Genomic DNA, 18579 nt, shown 5'->3' on the forward strand with positions numbered 1-18579 from the left:
GGAGCCACTAGAGACCATCCAGCTTGTTCAAAGCATCCCCAGGAAGACTTTTCCTGGTGCCCGATCAGTGCTGCAGGTGGAACATGGCTCTGCAGTGACCAGCATGCCCACCGGACAGAGAGAGCAGCTCTCGGGCGCTGCCTCTGTCCCTTCCTGGGGAGTTGCCTGAGCTTTGGTGATGCTGGTCCCCATGACAACCAGAGGTGCCCTAGAGGCAGGCGCTGCCAAGAGGGGAGGGAACTGGTGCCTGAAATACCCAGCAAGGGCTGCAGTCCTGGCAGATGCCCTCTGTGCCTGCAGCCAGAGCAAGGCCCTCCTTAACAGCTGTACCTGGGGGGAAGGAAAGCAGCCAGGGAGATAGCCTTCCCACACCTCTCTCCCCTAACCCCAAGTAAACCTAACCTTTGTTGGAGTAATTAGCCTGTTACTCAAGTGAACTGCCCTGAGACCTCCAGGTATGGAGCAATATATAAATTTGATTAATAATAACATCCCATGCACTGCTTGGGGTTACAGGGTGTCATTTGGGATTCCCTCATATTGAGCCATAATGGCTAGAGGCGGCAAGGGAGTGGCAGTGCTGAACCCCCACACTGGGCAGAATGAATGGCTTGGGCAAATTGCAGTACGGTAAGTTTTTCCACCTGTAAAGTGGGAATTCCGGCACCCGCTTGACAAATTGTTAAAAACCAGCCGAGAAGGTTAAACCACCTGGCTGTACAGACAGCAGTAGACGCGCTCTGTCACTGTCTTGCTTGTTCTCCCACCCCACTCCGCCAATCCCTACCCCCACCTGGCCATCATTTTCTTGGGACAGAGAGAATGGGAGCAAAAAGAAGCAGAGGGGATTCCCCTTCCCCATCCAGTTTGAAATGGCTGTTCTGGGCTGAACACTAGCATTTTGCCCTGGAAAAAGCATCAAGTGTCCAGCATGCCTTTGCATTCTGAATTCTTCCACTGCAAACTTGAATCGGGAGGTGGGAAGGGAAATTGCCAGCCAAAGTTGCTCTGGATCCAGACACTGACACTCAAGGAGGAGATCTTCCTGATAAGGCAATGCTACTCATGCACTTTTAATTTTGGAAATTAAGCAGGGAAAGGGGCATGGGCGTAGCCAGAATTTTTTTTGGGGGGGTGGGCAGAACCTTTCCTATGTATTTTTATTGAATTGTATTGATTGCCCCCCCCCTGGCTATGCCCATAGAGAAGGGGCAAATCTCAACGATTTGAGAGGGGTCAAGTGGCTCCCTCTGGTCACACGTCCTCCATGACCTTTCAGCTCAGGCTTTGCAGATCTAGAGGATTCTTCACACCCACACAGAACTAACCCCGCCCCCACGTTCCCTTCCTGAGATGGAGCCAAACACTTTAAAAAACATTTTATTTTGTTTTTGTCTCTAAAAACTTGTTGTGAACTCCAGGAAGCTCACAAGTTGTAACATCCTTCCAGTGTTTGCTACATCGAGTCTGCCTCCCTCTTGAAGGAGCTGTGAAACGGAGCCTCCTGGGTGCGAACGTAGAGATCTCCTTTCCTGAAAGCTGAGAGGGCGGGACTGAGCCAAGATCTTTGCTACTGCACCTGTTGCCACAGCTTCCCATCCTGACAGCACAGCCAGGCACCTCCAGCATCCAGCACCCAACTGCAAGGGGTGTCGTGAAGCCTTTGCACAGGAGGCGTCACCATGCCAGGCCAGCCTGGTCTGCCCCGGCCTTTGGTGCCATACTGTCTTTTAGGAGCAGACAAATAAATAATGAGTCTCTGGATCCTGGCAGCCTCCTGGTGCTGGGCCACATCCTGTCTGGCCTGGACACCAGTGGGGGAAGTGCTAACGTCCAGTCCAATGCCTGACAGGCCAATGAAATCCAGTCTGGGCCAGCGAGGTGTCTTATCCGAGACGGAGGCGGAAAGTGGCAATCTCCATGGGGTCCAGGTGGACAGAGGTGCTGTTGGGGGAGGTCGTGGCCAGCGGGTACATAAGTGTCAAGGAGGAGGGCTGCAGGGAGGCCAGTTCAAGGCCCTGGAAAAGGCCACCCAGGGATAGCTGTTGGGGACACAAGAGGTTAAGAGAGGGGGGTCAGCTCCAGTCCATGCAAGCCAGAGGGAAGCAGCCTACCATTCAGTCAAGAAAGCAAAGCTCCAAGACAGCAAAACCCAGCATCGTTGGCCGCCACTTGCAGTAGCCCAAGGAACCCATCCTTCCACCCTCCCTAGAGCACATAGTTCTTGCTCCCTCTCCCATGGGTTGCCCATTCCTGCCCCTCTCTCCCTCAGAGGCCCCATGGCATCTCCCCACTTACTGTGCCATGGGTGGTGGTGCAGTTGAATCCCAAGTTCCTGGCCTCCAGGCCACAGTCAAAGCCCTTTCGGTGCAGGATCAGAGCCGTCTCAGTGGAGGGCAGTGAATCGTCCTGGAGAGAAAGGCATGGGTGTTGGTCATAGAAGGGGGCGGGGAGAGAAAGCAGGGCCCAGTGCAGGGGAGAAGCAGGCAGAGGCTCGGTCAGGGTGAGCTGTGATTCCCACACTGGGCAAATGACTCTTTTTGTTCCTTCTAATATTAACTGTCTCCTGGTACATTTCTGAGCACAATTCAAAGTGTTGGTGCTGACCTTTAATGCCCTAAATTGCCTCAGCCCAGTATACCTGGGCCTTTTTCATAGTGGCACCTGCCCTGTGGAATGCCCTCCCATCAGATGTCAAGAAGATAAATAACTATACAGCTTTTAGAAGATATTGAAAACTTTAAGAAGGCAGCCCTGCATCGGGAGCTTTTTAATGTTTGATGTTTTATTATGTTATAGAAGCTGCCCAGAGTGGCTGGGGCAACCCAGCCAAATGGGTGGGGTATATTATTATTGTTGTTGTTGCTGTTGTTGTTGTTGTTGTTGTTGTTGCGCTTATAGAAAGCTGTGATTGATCCCCACCAGTGCCCTCCCACCCAGGGGGCAACTCACCTCTCCTTGCAGGGTGCGCAGGTTGAGAAGATGGAAGTCACAAGGCAGGAGGCCCGAGAGGGGCAAGAAGGGCCTCAGGGTGGGGGGTGGTGGCTTCTCCTGGGCAACAGGCATCACCAGCACCTCAGCATTCAGCTGCATGGAGGTCAAGTGGCTGAGCAGAGATGGGAAACTCGTTGCCTGGACAGCCTCCGCCTGGGAAGGAAGGAAAGCCCAGCAATGACAGGCAGGTGTGTGTCCCACCCCCAGGCGCCAAAGATGCTCTGGGGGCCAGGAGGTCACCCACAGGAAGCCCGCCCTCCCGCCTTCTAAGCTATAATGGCCACTGAGCTAGGAGCCGGGCTACCACGCACACACGGGCACAGAGGTGGGCCCAGCAGCTACGTCACCACCAGCTAGCACACCAGACAGGGCCGGGCTTTACCTCTTGGCTGTTGGCCTTGTGGATGGGAAAGACCAAGTCTCTAAGCATGGAGGCCAGTTTGGAAAAGAAGCTGGAGCTCTGGGTGGAAATGGGGGCAGGGAGAGGGGCGGTGAGAACAGCCAGGTTACAACACGATCCGAAGGTGCACAGCCCTTGCAGAGCAAGGAGGCCAGGAACAGGCCGTCTCGCCTGGGCTGGAGGGGCTCCTGGCGCATGTGGGGGTAGGTTCCACCCCCCAAAAAACCCCTCTCTTTTACATGCTACTCAAGGCAACAGTCTGCTTCCCACTTCTCTTGTTTTGAAGCCAGCCTGCCAGGGACTTCCTTCTGCTGACTCTGCATGGTGTTTCTTCCTCTCACTGCTCAGCAACTTTCTTCGGCTGCTCCATTTCACCCACCCCAGGGCTGATCTCTGGGGGCATTCATGCTTCTCCCTAGGAAAGACTGACTACCCCACTCTCTCCACACTCAGTCTTCTGCCTTTTCACCAGTGGCTGACGGGTGAAACCACCTTTACATCTCTACTGCAATTGTTCTGAAGGAGACCCTGTGGTTTGCCCTCTGAGAGCCAAAATCACTATTGCAAACACTGTTGGAATGTTTTGAATTTGTATCATTAGGCATTATTTTGTACTTGCATGCATCTGTTTATTCTCGGGAGCCTTTTGGCTGAAACACAACAAAGGAATCCTGTCCCCAGGATGAAGAGACTCACTTCTCCTTTCTTTTCCCAAACATAGCAGACAAAGATTGGAAACGTTTTGTGTCTAGCCTGTTTGATCTAACTAAAATGTGGAATGAACAAATGGGTGCTCTGCAGTGTGTTGCAGGCAGGAGTTCCAAGGAAGAGTGAGGGAAAGGGCAATATGCTGAACAACCTGGCACGGAGGAATAATTCATACAGTAGGGCAAATGTGGGGATTTTGAGCTAGCTCAAGGTTCCATCAGGTGGTAGAACGTAAGACTTTTATCATGCAAGATGAACTCGCAGCTATGGGATCATCCATGTAGGAACTGCTGTGGCTTCCCAAACACAAAGGAAAATCCTTCCTTAGGGGTGCTTGCAAGAGGTGCTGGTGCCCAGGAGATTGGCAGGCAGAAGCAGCCAGTGCCACTCTTGAGCTGTAGGGCTGGCCTGGGCGCCAAAGGAGCCTCAGATTTCGTGTCCTGAATGTGGCAAAGAAGTCTGGATCAAACTCTGCACACATTTGTTGGCACTCTGAAAAACCTAAGCCAACTAGCAAGGGAGAGACAGGTGCCTGGGCAGAGTGGCCAGATGCAAGGGGTGCTGAGCACCCAGTCCTTGTACCTTGCTTGCCGCGCTGTGTCGCTCCAGGAGGAGGCGGAAGCGGTTGCAGGTCCGCTTGTTGTCCTTCAGGCCTTGCCCGAGGCCACGGTTGTCATCCTGCATGAGGCGCCGGTCCAGAATCACCTCCAGCTGGCCTGGAAGTTGAACCGGGGAAAGGAGAGGAAGGAAAAGGGGGGAAGTAAGAGGAGCTCCAACCTAGACAGGTAGCCCACTTCTGACACACAGGGGGATCCTGCCAGCACAGCAGCAGCTGCTGAAGCCCCAACACAGACCCCCTGCGGCTGACCTCCCATCCCACAAACTGCTCCTCCTCCCCACTCAGGCTTCTGGCTCAGTCCCAGGAGATCCTACTATCCCTAGAAATCAGAAGAACATAAGAGTCTGCTGAATCAGGCCCGCAGCCCTTCTAGTCCAGCATGCTGTTCTCACAGTGGCCAGTCAGATGCCTCTGTGGGAAGTCTGCAAGCAGGATCTGAGCACAAGGGGACTTTCTCCCCTCCTATAGTCTCCAGCAACTGCAATTCAGAAGCATTCCTGCCTCCAATTGTGGAGGCAGAGCACAGCCAACTGTCTACTAGTAGCCATCAACAGCCCTCTCTTCCATGAATTTCTCCAATTCTCTTTTAAAGACATCTAGGTTGGTGGCCATCCCTGTCTCCTTGTGGGAGCAAGTTTCACAGTTGAATCTGCCTTGCAGGAAGAAGGACTTTCTTTCCTCTGTTCTGCATCATCCAGTTTTCAGCTTCACAGGATGTCTGCATCCTAGTGTCTTCGGAGAAGGAGAAGTCCCAGGCCTGGTGCTTCCCATCTACAGCTACCCCAGGAGACAGCTTTGCCCACTGTCCCAACCCACTTACCACTGCTGAGGCTGGAGACGCCCAAGGCTTGGGCCGTGTGCAGCGTCAGGCGGCTCCGTGCATCTTGGATGTAGGCCATGACCGGCATGGGGTAGAAGTTGGCCTGCAGAGGCAGCTTCTTCAGGTACTGGCGGGGCTGGATCTGCCAAGAGAGGAGAGTGCTGAGAAGCCAAGGGGGCAGGCAGTCCCTCCCCAGCCTCTTCGCAAGGGCAGCAGGGTGTGTGTGTGTGTTTTCAGCCTCCCTCCCTGCCCATTACCTGAAAGCCGTTCAGGTCAGTGAAGAAAGTGCCTTTGCTCTCAATATCTGTGCTAAATCGCAGGGCCAGCTCCTTGTTGATGTGGTCTCGGATGTCCACCAGGCAGGAGATCTCTAGGGACAGGCCGTCGACCCCTGCAGGGAGGAGCTCAAATCAAGCAATGATGGGAAGTAGGGCTTGCCTGCCCATGAGGCAGGCGGAGGCAGCCGCCTTGGGTGACTGAAGTCCAAGAGGAGGTGCCCCCATGGGATCCTCAGCTGCCCCACCGCCACTGTCGCTGGCAGAGAAGTGGTGCTGTCAGTGGCTTCTGCCATTGTTGTTGCTACTCTATGGCTGCCACCCTGGTAAGGGAGGCTTTGGCAGGGGCAGCACAGTGGGATGGGGTGGCACCTTCCCTTGTCGCTTCAGGCGGCAAAACAGGATGCATCGCCCCTAAGGCAGGGATGGGACAAGCTCTCCATTGCTGCTCTCTCCCAGTCCCCAAAGCCCCTTACCTGCCACGTTGTACAGCCGGACCACCTCCTGGATGTGCTGGTAGTAAACAGCCACCTCCGAGAAAAAGGGTCCCTCCGTCACCCGCACCACAGGGGGGTCCTTGGGGACATAGGGCTGCAAGGGAGAGGAGCGTCAAGGAACTCTCTGCCACTAGATTCAGCAGATGCCTCCCATGCGAACTGTTTAAACACCTGCTGGTTTTCTTAAAAAATCATTCTGCCAGGCCTATGCAAGCAATTCAGAGCAATTCCTCCCATAATGATTATCTGATTGTCTCTTTTTAGCTTTTGCTCCGCTTTCACTGTATGGCATTATGTATTTTTGTTGAAAACCACTTTGACTTAGATTTTTTTAATGAAATAGTGGCATACTAACATTCTAAATAAATAAATAACCAGAACAGGCAGGAGTTCTTACCAGGGGGACAGTGTGGATTTCATTTCCCACCACTTCTAAGCTGATTTTTCTTGCCTCCCTACGTAACCCAGAAGGGTGTGACAAGTGCAGGGGGTGGGGACCTGCTCTTCATGGCCTGGACTGCCTGGGGTGAAGGGAGGTGGGGCTGCCAAGGTGGGAATTTGCCAGGAAGAGACAAATATACCCCTTTACCAAACACGGCACAGGTTGCCTGGAAGCCCAAGAATAAAGCGGACAGAGAGGAACGTTGGTCCACTTGGGAGATTTTCAGGGGTGGAATCTCTGGCATGGAGGACTCCAGCTCCCTTAAAGGCAGGAGTCCAGCCTGCCCTAACCTGGCGCCCTCCAGATGTTCTGAACTACATCTCTCACTAGCCACAGGGTACCATATGGAAGTGTGGCTGGGGCTGATGGGAACTGTGGTTCAAAATGTGTGGCCTGGCTTGTCTTGAACTGTGTTTATAGTCTCCTGTGCCAACCAGGACGATAATGCCAACCACAGAAAGTGAGACACCAACACCTGGTCTAAGCTGGGAATCATTTCCCCCCAACCAGCCCACCTACCCAGGAGATGTCCTACCAACCCCAGCCCCCATGGGGGTTAGCCCTGCCCAGACCTTGGCTTCTCCGTCAGGCAGGAAGAGGTAGGCACCGCTTTTGTCTTTGGTGCTCCGGGTCCCATAGATGAGGAACTGTCTGCTCAGCTTCTGCTCCTGGGTGTCGCCTGCCCGGTGCACACTCTGCCAGGGAACAAGTGGAGTCCTGGTGAGCACAGGGGCCCACAAGGGGCCCTCCCCGTGGCCGTCAAGCTAAGCTGCACCTGTCCACCTGGTGGGCCTGTCCTCACCTTGAGGGACCCGCTGCCCCCAGAGAAGCAGGCTCGCATGTGCTGGTTCTCCAGGCAGAAGTCCTCCATGGCCGTAGGGATGACCCGCACCGGGAAGGCCTCATGCTTGTGCACAGGGAGGTCGCGCCCGTGCAGGAAGAGGCGCACCGAGGACTTCAGCGTGTTGTGGCTGTCAAAGGACTTGCTCAGCTGCAGGATGCTGAGGCCCAGGGCCGGCAGGCGCATGTTGATGGACACCTGTCAATCGGAGCACAGGCAAGGGCAGCAGCAGTTCCCATTGCTCCCCGCAAGCACACACATTCAATGCACTACAAGGGGCCCAGCAGCAACCTCCAGCCACCAGGTGAGCAGCAGAATTCCCTGTACAAATCCTTGGGGAAGAGGCATGCCGGTAAGACTTAGTGCGCCCCAATGGTAAACTCACAGGAGCAGCCCAATGGGAAGATGGGAGCCCGTCAGCATGGAAGGGCACCTGGGCACTTTCTCTAGCCAATTTCCACCTCCGACAACAAAGAGCCTGGTGGCATCTAGAAGATTATCAAGCTATGGCGCTCCCAAGCCCCAGGTGGCTGAACACTGTTGTCCCCACTTCCGCCTTCCTTCCCTCCAGGCTCTACCTGGTAGACATCAGGTGCCATGTCTGTGGCAGAGGTCCACTGGGCGCTGAGCTGCACCGCTAGGGGCTGCCCCTCCTCGTTGAGGACCCGGATACGAGGCGTGTTCACCAGCAGAGACACAATGCTCAACCGCTCCTGTTCCAGGGGGTTAAACACTACCACAAACCTGCAACAGAGAACAGGGAGGTTGCAAGATTGGCTAGTTTGGTCCGTCCCTCCCAGGCTCAAGTCCGTAACCCCATGATGTCCCAGCCCAGGGCCCGGGATACCCGCTTCCCTGCTGTGTCTCCTGCCTGCTCCCCACCCTCTTTTCTCAAGGGCAGCCCCCCGGCCCCGCCCCACTCACCCACCTGGGTGTTGCATCCAGCTTGATGATGGTTTTCTCCGGCAGGGAGTCCTGATTGAGGCGGGCCTCATCCTGGAAGAGAGAGAATGGGTCAGGCTGAGTGACCATGGGGTATAGAAGCACAGGGTAGCACCTGGCTGGGGCAAGCTCACGAGCTGCAGCCCCCTTGCCATGGTCCCCTCTCCCTGGGGGCAGCAGAGCCAGGCCTCCCAACCCCATATCTTCTAGATCGCTCCCTCTGGGCACAGAGGAGCAGGGGGCGGGCTGCGACTCACTGCGCCAAGGAAGGGCACCGCCAGGTCATAATGGTAGGCCTCCTTATCTGCCAAGACCAGGTAATGGGCAGCGTTGATGATGACCCGCTTGAGGTTCATTAGCGAGTGGAGCAGCCTAGAAGAGGATGCGGGAGGGGAGAGAAAGAGGACCATGAGGCCATGGGGCACAGAGCCCCACTGCCACACCCTGGTTGCAGGGAACCCATGCCAGGCCTTATCAACGCAGGCCAGGTCTTACACACACCTGACTCCATAGTCCACTACCACTGCCTCCTTGGCAGTGCCAGTGATGGCATCATGGTGCTGGAAGAGGCCCAGGTTGCGCCGTGCGTCCGTCAGCATGGCGTAGTCAGAGAGCGGGTACTTGCTGTCCATGCCGGCGTGGCGGGCATGGCTGAGAGCCAGGCTGTACAAGATCTCGGCACCGCTGGTGGAAAAGACGGGGCAGGGGGAGAAAGAGGCTGTGAGTAAACCTTGTTTTCCCAGGAGAAGATGCCAGGCAGGGAGGCTCCTCCCTCCCCTCTGACCTCCCCCCCACAGACCCCTCACCGGAGATGAGCCTCCAGCACCCTGCCCATGCTCTTGTAGAAGGGCCGGGAGGTGTAGTAGCCGGTCCAGTAGTGGTCCTCTCGGTCCGCGTAGGAGAAGAAGTCCCCGCTGACCACAGGGAAGCCGGGTGGGCGCATTCCAGGGACGATGCCCACTTGCTTGTACAAGGCGTCAAAGTAATCCGAGAGGGTCCCAAACTGTGCCTATGAGGGAGGCATAAGCTGAAACTGCATCATAAACCTTGGGGGGGGGGGAGAAACCCAGTACCTTGGGATGGTGGGGAGGCCCCATGCATGACAGGAGAAGAAACTGCCCCCCAGAGCCCCAGAAGGAGACTCCGCCCCAAGGATCTGGAGTGGGGCGCTCTGCAGCAGCCACCTCTTTCTCCCAAGGGGGCAAACCACCCCACCCTTTCCCAGGAAGCGCCCCACTCAAGCCAAGGTGGCTGTACCTGCACATGGAGATCCGGGTGGGCATTGAGGAAGTCAAAGAGGCGCTGATAGTTGAGGAACTGGGCATCCCACTCCTGGGGCTTGTCGTAGCGGAAGTCGTCCCCCAGCGGCACCAGGAGCACTTTGCTGCGGTACAGCTTGGACTTCTTGCGGTACTGGTCAAGCAGGAGCTGTGCCCTGCAGAGAGGACGGGGGGGTCAACAAGCAGGACCAGGACATGCCTGGAGGCCTGGCTGACAATGTCTGATCTTCATGGCCAGAGACAGAGACACAGGAGGAGGCATCTAAACTATGGCACTTGCTGCCACATGGGGCAGTGATGGCCACCAACTTGGACGGCTCTAAAAGAGGGTCGGAGAAACTCAACAGGGGAGAAGGGTCTATCAATGAGTGCTGGCCACAATGGCTATGTTCTGCCTCCGAATACCAGCTGCTAGAAAGCACAAGCGGGGAGAACGCTGTTGCACTCTGGCCCTGCTTGGAGGCTTCCATAGAGCACCTGGTTGGCCACTGTGGGAACAGGATGCAGGACTAGATGGGCCTGTTCCAGCAGCCAGGCTCTTCTTAGGAGATGCTGGAATCAGGAGGAGGAGGCAGTTGGTCAAACGGTCCCCAAGCACTCTGGGCTCTGTGGGGGCTGCATCATCCCTGGAGGCACAGAACCCAGCTAGGAGAGCAGAGGGCAGGTGGTCGATGGAAGAAGCAAGCAGGACCACCACCCCAAGGAACCAAGGATGACCATGAGAAGCCACTCACCGCTCAGCCACATTGGCGCTGGTGATGGCCTTGGGGGGCACTTTCCAGGGGCAGTTGATGCGCCCCCCCGGCAAACGTTTGAAGTCGAACTGGCAGCAGATCTTGGGGTCGGGGCCGCAGGTGTGGGGCACGTCATAGCTGTAGAAGGGCATCATGTGGCACAGGATGTCGGTGCTGGAGTCAGGATCTGAGGGGGTCAATGCCAGGGTCACTTTGTGCTGCTCAGGAAAGGCCCCGGGCAAACGGAGACTCAGGAACTGTCAGGAAGAACTTTCGCTGGCCACCCACAATGCAGACACACCAGCAACACGCAACAGCACACACCAGGCAAGGGAGGAGTCCAAAGCCCCACAGAAGGTGTGTGTGGAGCAAACAACTCCCAGTGGCCAGTGCTGACTGCAGTGGGAGGAAGCCCCAACTGTGGGGGACGAGGGACAAAGGACGCATTGGCCTCTAATGAGGGGGTGGAGGACACTGGCAGCCAGCTGCTCCAGCTGTGAGGGTTTCGCAGGCAAGACTCTGCAGAGCCAAAAAGGGAGGTTGGGGCATAAACAATACAGGGGCCTCCACTCACACACCCCTCACCCCAACTCTGCCGCCACATGAACTCCAGATTCTGGGTTGCTGCAAAATGCTTCTTGATGGCGTAGTGTACCCGCTGGATGAGCATGCTGGTCAGATTTGCACGACGCAGCAGGTAAGGCATGGTGGAGCTGTGGCCAAAGGGGTCCACTGCCCAGCCAGAGCGTGGTGTCACCCCTGAAGAGCAAGGAGAAAAGGCAGGCGTCAGCAGCAGAAAAGGCAAGGGCCTGTGTTTCAGTCGCTGTAACCTGCCCCACTTCAAACACACTCGAGATTCTGAAGAGCCATGTGAAACAGGAGACTTGAATGCACCTATGCAGACCCGAGTTATAATGTGGCATGCCTTGTACAGTGGTACCTCGGGTTACAGACATTTCAGGTTACAGACGCTTCAGGTTACAGACTCCACTAACCCAGAAATTGAACCTCAGGTTAATAACTTTGCTTAAGGATGAGAACAGAAATCATGCGGTGGCGGCACAACAGTAGCGGGAGGCCCCATTAGCTAAAGCGGTACCTCAGGTTAAAAACAGTTTCAGGTTAAGAATGGACCTCCAGAACAAATTAAGTTCTTAACCCAAGGTACCACTGTATCTTGTATCCTTTGGGTCTGGCAAAGCAACAGAAGCTCTGCAGAACTACACACAGCAGAGGGGTTCACTATCCCCATCCAGTCTGCAGACCTCCATGGTGTTTTCTTCTATACCTCCCACCACTCTCAGCGCTTCTGCCCGGCTCAAGCACTGGCTGTCATCATAAATGTGGCTGGTGCCACCCCGCCACCCCTGATCTGCCTGCCCCCCAAACTTGGCCCAGTCTGCGCACAGCACTCACCAATGTTCTTCTCCAGCCACTGGTGACCCTCAATGAGTTGGTCGATCATGGCAAAGTAGTGGGAATTGGCTTCATCTGGCATCACCCACCCGCCAGTTGCCATTTCTAGCTGCCCATTGCCCACAAGCCTGTGAAGGAGAGGTCAAGGTTAGAGGCAACCACCACCAACAGCAGCAGCCGCCCAAGAGTGGACCTTCCCACAGAGGAGGCAATCAATCAAGTGTGCCACATGAATATAAAGCCTACTTCAGAATACAACACTATATCTCATATCAAATGTAACTGATCTGTAGAAAAGACTTTACAATGTGAAAAAAGAGACAATGCACGTACTTTTGTAAATGGAGAAAATCTTTAATAAAAATTATCTTCCTTTTAAAAAAAAACTTACCGTATTTTTCGCCCTATAGGACGCACCGTCCCATAAAGCGCACCTAGTTTTTTTGGGGGGAAATAACGGGGAAAAAATTATTTCCCCCCCAGGCGCGGGGCTGGGGCGGGGGAGGCCCGCCCGAGCTTCCCCCGACCCGAGCCCCCAAACAGGCAGCTCTCTGCAAGCCGTGGGAGCCCAGTGCTGGCTCCCGCTGCTTGTGGAGAGGTCCGCGAAGCCTGGACGCGCTGAGCTCAGCACACGCAGGCTTCAGCATGCAGGCCACTCTCCGCAAGCAGCGGGAGCGTCCCGCTGCTTGCGGAGAGGTCCGCGAAGCCTGAAGAGCAAGAGGGGTCGGTGTGCACCGACCCCGCTCACTCTCCAGGCTTCACCGAAAGCCTGTATTCGCCCCATAGGATGCACACACATTTCCCCTTCATTTTTGGAGGGGGAAAAGTGTGTCCTATAGGGCGAAAAATACGGTACTTCAGACTTCTCATTTGCATGAAGTATGTTCTTTCCATAAACATTTATGTTGTTGTTATTATTATTTATTAAATTTCTATAGCACCCTCCGTCCGTGGATGTCAGGGTGGTTCACAACATAAAAATACAAGATAAAAATACAAGTACTGTGTACGCCACACCTTAAGCTCTTTGGAGGAAAGGTGGAATATAAATGCCTTTTTTAAAAAATGAAAGAAATATTGTTCTAAACATCTTCCTACCAACCATCCTAAGAGAAGGAAAATGATGAGAGTTAACCCCTTCCTCCCCTCTTATTACCTGCGGACAGCAGCCCGTTTCTGGGTGCTGATGTTGTCCCACCATTTAGAGAAGAAGGAGATTTCGGACCAGATGAAGCGTCGTCGAGGATCCTCCTGCAGCTTCACCACCATGCTGTTGAGGATGTGCTGCGTCTGGTCGAAGTAATACTTGTCAAATGTCTTGATCCAGCCTTGGGGAAGCAGAAAAGGGAACATCACTGTGGGCCTGTTTACAGCAGCCTTCCTCAACAAATTGCCCTCCAGGCACTCTGGACTACAACTCCCATCAACCCCTTGACGGCACAGCCAATGGCCGCCAGATTGGAAGAATGTCAACGTACCTCTGCCTGCACACACATTTTGCTTCCTATCTTGGGTTCTACAAGTGCTAGAGACTCTGGAGATTGTGGCTCACTGGGGTGAGGAGGTTGCGACTGAACTCCCTGCCTTTCCTGCAGATGCTCCTGGCTACAAATGAGCCTCTCGCCAAGCAATGGGGGAATGCTGTCTGCAACCCCCAGCTTGCTTACCTGGGTCGTTGTGTGAATGTGGCACCACAAACACTTGCAGTGGTTCAGCGTCCCATTCGTGTGGCTCATAAGTGATATCAAAGCCTTGCTTCCACACCCCGCCATCCTGGTTGTCATAGGGGAGCAATGCAGACACAGCCAACATCTGGGAAAGGACAAGAGAGTCAAACCAAGGCATAGCAATGGAAGAGTCTCCTTTCCACCCACCCCAAGCCAGTCTGCCCTTAGCAGCCTCGCAGCTCAGGGCACCAGCTACTCCCCTTGCCTTAGGAGGCCCTGGGTCCTGCTTGTGGGCTTCCCACCGGGGCATCTGGGTAGCCACCGTGAGAAATAGATGCAGGACAAGATGGATCACTGGAGGTGTAAATGACTATCATACTTTGAAAAGCTCAATGGATCAAGTTCATCCATTTTGTTGAATTAATAGTTTTAATTGGACTTTGAATAAACGTGCAATTAATTGTTACTGTCCTGAATTTATTTGTATTATTATCTTCAGCGCTTTTTTTCTAAAAAAATAATATTTAGGGGTACTCTTATTTTCCTACTCATATTGAAATACAGCCCCTCAATGAGGCCAAACTTAGATTCACAAAATGTTTAGGGGTATGCATACCCCTGCGTCCCCCCAGAAAAAAGCATTGACTTCCTTAATGTGTTGTGAAAACAACTGTTCTGAATAATCCTTTTCATACAGGAGAAGTGTCACTGGGAAGGAGTTTAGGGTAGCATAATTTTGGGAACCGCTGTGCTGTCATGTGAACACCAAAGGCACAGGGGTCCTGCTTCCAATCACAAGTGCTATGTTCTCCCTCTCCCTCCACCAAATAACACCAGTTGCGGGAAATGGCAGGAGGGGAGAGAGTGCTCTTTGCTCAGGTTCAGCCCCAGGGTTTTCCTACTGGGGCATCTGGAGGACACTGCAAGAACAGGGTGCTTGGCTGGATGGGCCCCCCTTTGGGCTGATCCAGCAGCAACTAGGTGCTTCTCATGCTCTTCCTCTTTCCTCCTCCAACTCTTTCAGGCAGCACCGTTTACACAGTCCTGTCCACCAACCCCCAACCCAGCTGACCTGCAGGTCTTCCTTCTGGCTGTTGCTCTTCAGTGCAAACTGACAATCCTGAGAGGAGATGGAGTAGAAGCTGGGCCGGCTCTCGGGAGGCAGGACCCAGGAGCCATTGGGCATGTGGAAAGGCAGCACCACCGGCTGGCCCTCCGCGTTGGCCGTCAGCTCCAGCACGGAGTCCTTGATGTGGCTGATGATTTCGTGGTTCTCCTCCAGGAGCTGCTCCAGCTGTTCAATCCGGTTCTGCAACACCGAAATCTGGCTCTGTGCGGGGGCGGGGGAGAGGACGAGGAGCAGAAGAGGTGGCACAAGCAGGAGGAAGTTGTGAGCAGCCTGCCAACACTCAAGCCTGCCCACCTTCTTCCTTGCCTCCCTGTGCCAAACACTGCTCGGCTGAGCAAAAAGGGATGTCCAGCGTGGCACGGCCACCTTCCCACCCTTGCCAGCAGTTGTGCAAGTGCAGCCAAGGGACTAGGACTGGGGGGGAGCTCTTTAGAGTGTGGCAGGGAGGCTGCCGCTCTTCTCTGACCCTGCCACTTTGGACCAGAGATTTAGCCACTGCTGCGGACACAGTCAGGGACCCCAAGCCACCAAGTCACTCTTGGAAGCTCTTGGCAGTGGCTCCTGTGTCTCTGCAAAGGGCACAAAGAGGGCAAAGCAGCAGCTGGAGGAAGGTCTTGCCCGCAACACACTTACCCTAGGGAAATTGCCCCCATTCTGGTGCCGAGCAGGATCATGCTGGACCCTGTCAAGCATCAGATAGAGGGAGAAGACAGCCACGCAGAAGATGGCTGCCCCACACACCGTCACCTGCTTCTTCAGCTTCATCCCGGGGGTGCCAGAGGGAACATCTGCAACCAAGCCAGGACAGGACACAGGTGTAGGCATCAGTCCAGGCGGGGCCCCTTCTCCAGGCACTACCCCTTTGGGCTTCCTTTTGCAACAGCGCAAACCCCTCCCACCCCACCAGGACAAGGGGTACCCCCATCTCCCCCGAGATCTCCCCTGTACCAGGGGAGGCCTTGCCCAGGCAAAGAAGCCTGCCTGGCATTGCCCAGCCCCTGCTCCTCCACAGCAGGACTTGGTGGGGCCGCCGGGCCTTTCAGCTCGCTGCCCCACCAGCCGAGGAGGGAACCCAGAGGCGCCAGAAGCCGAAGCCGCCAGGCCTGCGCTGTCCAGCTGGGAAGGCACCGGCGCCCACTCACCTGGCCTGGCGCTGGAGGGGAAGCCGCGGCCTCTCCCTCGGCGCCCGAGCGCTGCCTGCAGCAGGCGCGGCTCCCGCAGGCCGAGCGAGCGCCGACCGCAGCGGCCGCGATATTCTTAGCAGCTGCCGGGCCTGGAAAAGGAGGAGGAGCCGCGGAGCCGGGCCCGGGCGTGGGGCGCTCACAGCGGCTCGGGAGCTGCACGACCCGCTTTTCCTCGCCTGTGCCCGAGCGGGCAGCGCTGCAGGTTGCTCGGGCGCTCCGAGAGAGAGGGAAGGGCCAGCGCTCCAGCCAGCTGGAGGCGCATCGTCGCCGGGCACTGCTCGGCCCCTCCCGGCCCTGCGCCTCCCGAGCTGGAGTCCCCAGGGCCGCACGCAGCCCCGTCCCCGCCTCGCGGCTGGCCTTGGGGTGGGGAGAAGGCTTACTTCGGGGCAGGTCTTGTTCAGAGCAGGCGCCTCGGAGCAGCCCCGGCGTGCAGCCGACGCCGCCACCGGCCTCTCAGCGCAGGGCTGGCCATGGCGGAGGCGCAGCAAGAGCGCGCCGTCCCCGCACCCGCCGAGGCCACCAGCCTCCTTCCACACAAGCCCGCGGCGAGTCCCAAGACGGAGACCGGAGCCTGCCAACAGTTCTCTATTAATAGAGAGGCTCTTCCCTCCGCTCTAAGCTGGCGAAGGGCGCCGTCGGCGGGCCGGGCGATCACGTTTCAGGCAGGGAGAAAGAGACGAGGAGGCGGCCGCTGGGCGGCGAGGGCTGCTGGGAGTCGGAGTCCGAAATAGCGAGATCGCGGGGAGGCGAAGGAACCTCCTGGTGTCTTCTGGACGCCCCGCTCCCAAGACCCTCCTGCTCCTGCTTGGGGGTTTCTCCCCATAGAATTGGGGCCCTGTGGCTTCCCCCCACCCCGCATGTGCAGAAGGGACGAGGCGTGCAGGCAGAACCAGGCGTGGGTGGGTAGCTATTTATTTATTGCGTTTAAATCCCACCTTTTTTCTTTAAGGAGCTTAAAGTGGCATGCATGGTTCTCCCGCCTTCCAAAGCAATCTTGTGAGGAAGGTTGGGCTGAAAGGCAGTGCATGGCCCAAGGTTGCCCAATGAGCTTCATGGCTGAATGGGGGTTTTGAACTCTGTGGTTTTTTAGTTCAACACATTGACCACTGACCCACCCCTGACTCTAGTGTTAGACTAGTTAAAGGGGCTGGCGGTGCCCATGGCAATCCTGTTTGTCAGACTACGGAATGACTCTTCCCTTCCTCCTCCTCAGCCCTCCTGAGAAGCCCCCTGGGCTGGGTACAGGAGAAGGGCAGCTGCCTTGCCAGGCAGAGGGCAGCAGGCACTGCCAGTCAGGGTGGACAATACTGAGCTAGATGGATTCTGTGTTAGGCAGCAGCATCCCGTCCACCTGTGATTTCTGGAAAGATCTATATCACCTTCAGAAATGGTAAGTCGGTGGTAGCAGCAACATTCACTGGGTTTTGAGCATAATCCCCTCTTTCTAGGCATCAGCTCTATCATTTTAACCCCTTCCCTTTGCAAATACTGTAGAGTTGCTTTAACAGTACAGTGGTACCTCGGGTTACATATGCTTCAGGTTACATACGCTTCAGGTTACAGACTCCGCTAGCCCAGAAATAATACCTCGGGTTAAGAACTTTGTTTCAGGATGAGAACAGAAATCGTGTGATGGCGGTGCGGCAGCAGCGGGAGGCCCCATTAGCTAAAGTAGTGCTTCAGGTTAAGGACAGTTTCAGGTTAAGAACGGACCTCTGGAACGAATTAAGTACGTAACCAGAGGTACCACTGTACTTTATATCTATTGCAGCAAGGGATCCCCTGATCAAGTGTGGGAGGAGCATCTCCCCCCCCCCTATATGCACCGGTGGCAATTAAAACCCCTCTCCCTCAATATTTGGGACTGTCCAGTCAGCTACAGAACGTTATTTGGATCCCAGAAGCAGCCTGCTATTCCACTTCTGCCTTAAATTAAAACGGCTGAGGTCAGGTGCTGCTCAGTCATCCATGCCTTCTGAAGGCAGAAGAGCATCACTGCTGTACTGTAGTTGCCATTTTCTGCCCCTTTTTGAGGCATTCTCACTAAATTCTCAATAATAGCAGCAGCAAATACTATTGCACACAAAAATACTGTTTGCTGCTGCTATTAATGATAGCATTATAGTAGTAGTAGTAGTAGTAGTAATAGTAGTAGTAGTAGTAAATGCTATCTTTAGCAATTTGCTCCTCAACCTCCTTCTTCAGCCTCCCACCCTGTTACTTTATATCAGGGCTTCTTTCTCCTCATGGGGAAAATATGTAAAATGCATAAATCTAAATCAAATAAGTGTTGGAAATGTAAAGAGAAACAAGGTTCTTTTTATAATATATGGTGGTCTTGTAGTAAGGTTAAAGCCTACTGGGAAATGATATATAATGAATTGAAAAGGATGTTTAAAATAACATTTGTAAAAAAAAACCCAGAAGCTTTTCTTTGGGGAATTATAGGGACAGAGCTACCTAAACTGTATAAAAACTTATTCATGTATGCTACTACAGTGGCAAGAATGTTACTTGCCCCAAAATGGAACTAAATAGAAGTCCCAACAAAGGAAGAATGGATATAAAAACATATGGAATATGCAAAAATGGCAAAACGTACCAGAAAAGTAAGAAATCAAGATAACTAAC

The 18579-nt window shown here is 54.7% G+C and overlaps 1 protein-coding gene across 4 annotated transcripts; it reads right to left on the minus strand.

Moving 5' to 3' along the window:
- Positions 1-1364: 1364 nt before the first annotated feature.
- Positions 1365-16874, minus strand: MAN2A2 (mannosidase alpha class 2A member 2). Of its 4 annotated transcripts, none has more exons than XM_083710759.1 (24): positions 16329-16622; positions 15398-15552; positions 14708-14965; positions 13636-13780; positions 13125-13296; positions 11969-12096; positions 11138-11311; positions 10553-10739; positions 9796-9973; positions 9345-9547; positions 9040-9222; positions 8796-8910; positions 8525-8592; positions 8175-8340; positions 7558-7794; positions 7328-7450; positions 6293-6407; positions 5799-5932; positions 5542-5683; positions 4685-4818; positions 3377-3454; positions 2953-3147; positions 2299-2409; positions 1365-2042 (listed from the first exon to the last, which is right to left on the minus strand). In XM_083710759.1, exons 2-24 carry the CDS (start codon positions 15527-15529, stop codon positions 1887-1889), a joined length of 3534 nt encoding a protein of 1177 aa, XP_083566885.1. In that variant the 5' UTR covers positions 15530-15552; positions 16329-16622; the 3' UTR covers positions 1365-1886. The 4 variants fall into 4 exon arrangements, with proteins under 4 accessions (XP_083566885.1, XP_083566884.1, XP_083566882.1 ...); XM_083710758.1 differs by lacking the exon at positions 3377-3454 and adding an exon at positions 15907-16198 and having other exon boundaries at positions 16258-16612; XM_083710756.1 differs by lacking the exon at positions 3377-3454 and having other exon boundaries at positions 16329-16874.
- Between the last annotated feature and the right edge of the window lie 1705 nt (positions 16875-18579).

This window comes from Podarcis gaigeae (genome assembly GCF_964106915.1).
Source record: "Podarcis gaigeae genome assembly, chromosome: 14".
Lineage (NCBI taxonomy): Eukaryota > Metazoa > Chordata > Lepidosauria > Squamata > Lacertidae > Podarcis > Podarcis gaigeae.

Coding starts and splice junctions, on each gene's coding strand:
- MAN2A2 (XM_083710759.1), bottom strand. CDS start 15,529: ATGAAGCTGAAGAAGCAGGTGACGGTGTGTGGGGCAGCCATCTTCTGC. Junction 9,548..9,795: donor ACCCGGATCTCCATGTGCAG/GTACAGCCACCT, acceptor CCTCCCTCATAG/GCACAGTTTGGGACCCTCTC. Junction 8,593..8,795: donor CGGTGCCCTTCCTTGGCGCA/GTGAGTCGCAGC, acceptor TCTCTCTTCCAG/GATGAGGCCCGCCTCAATCA.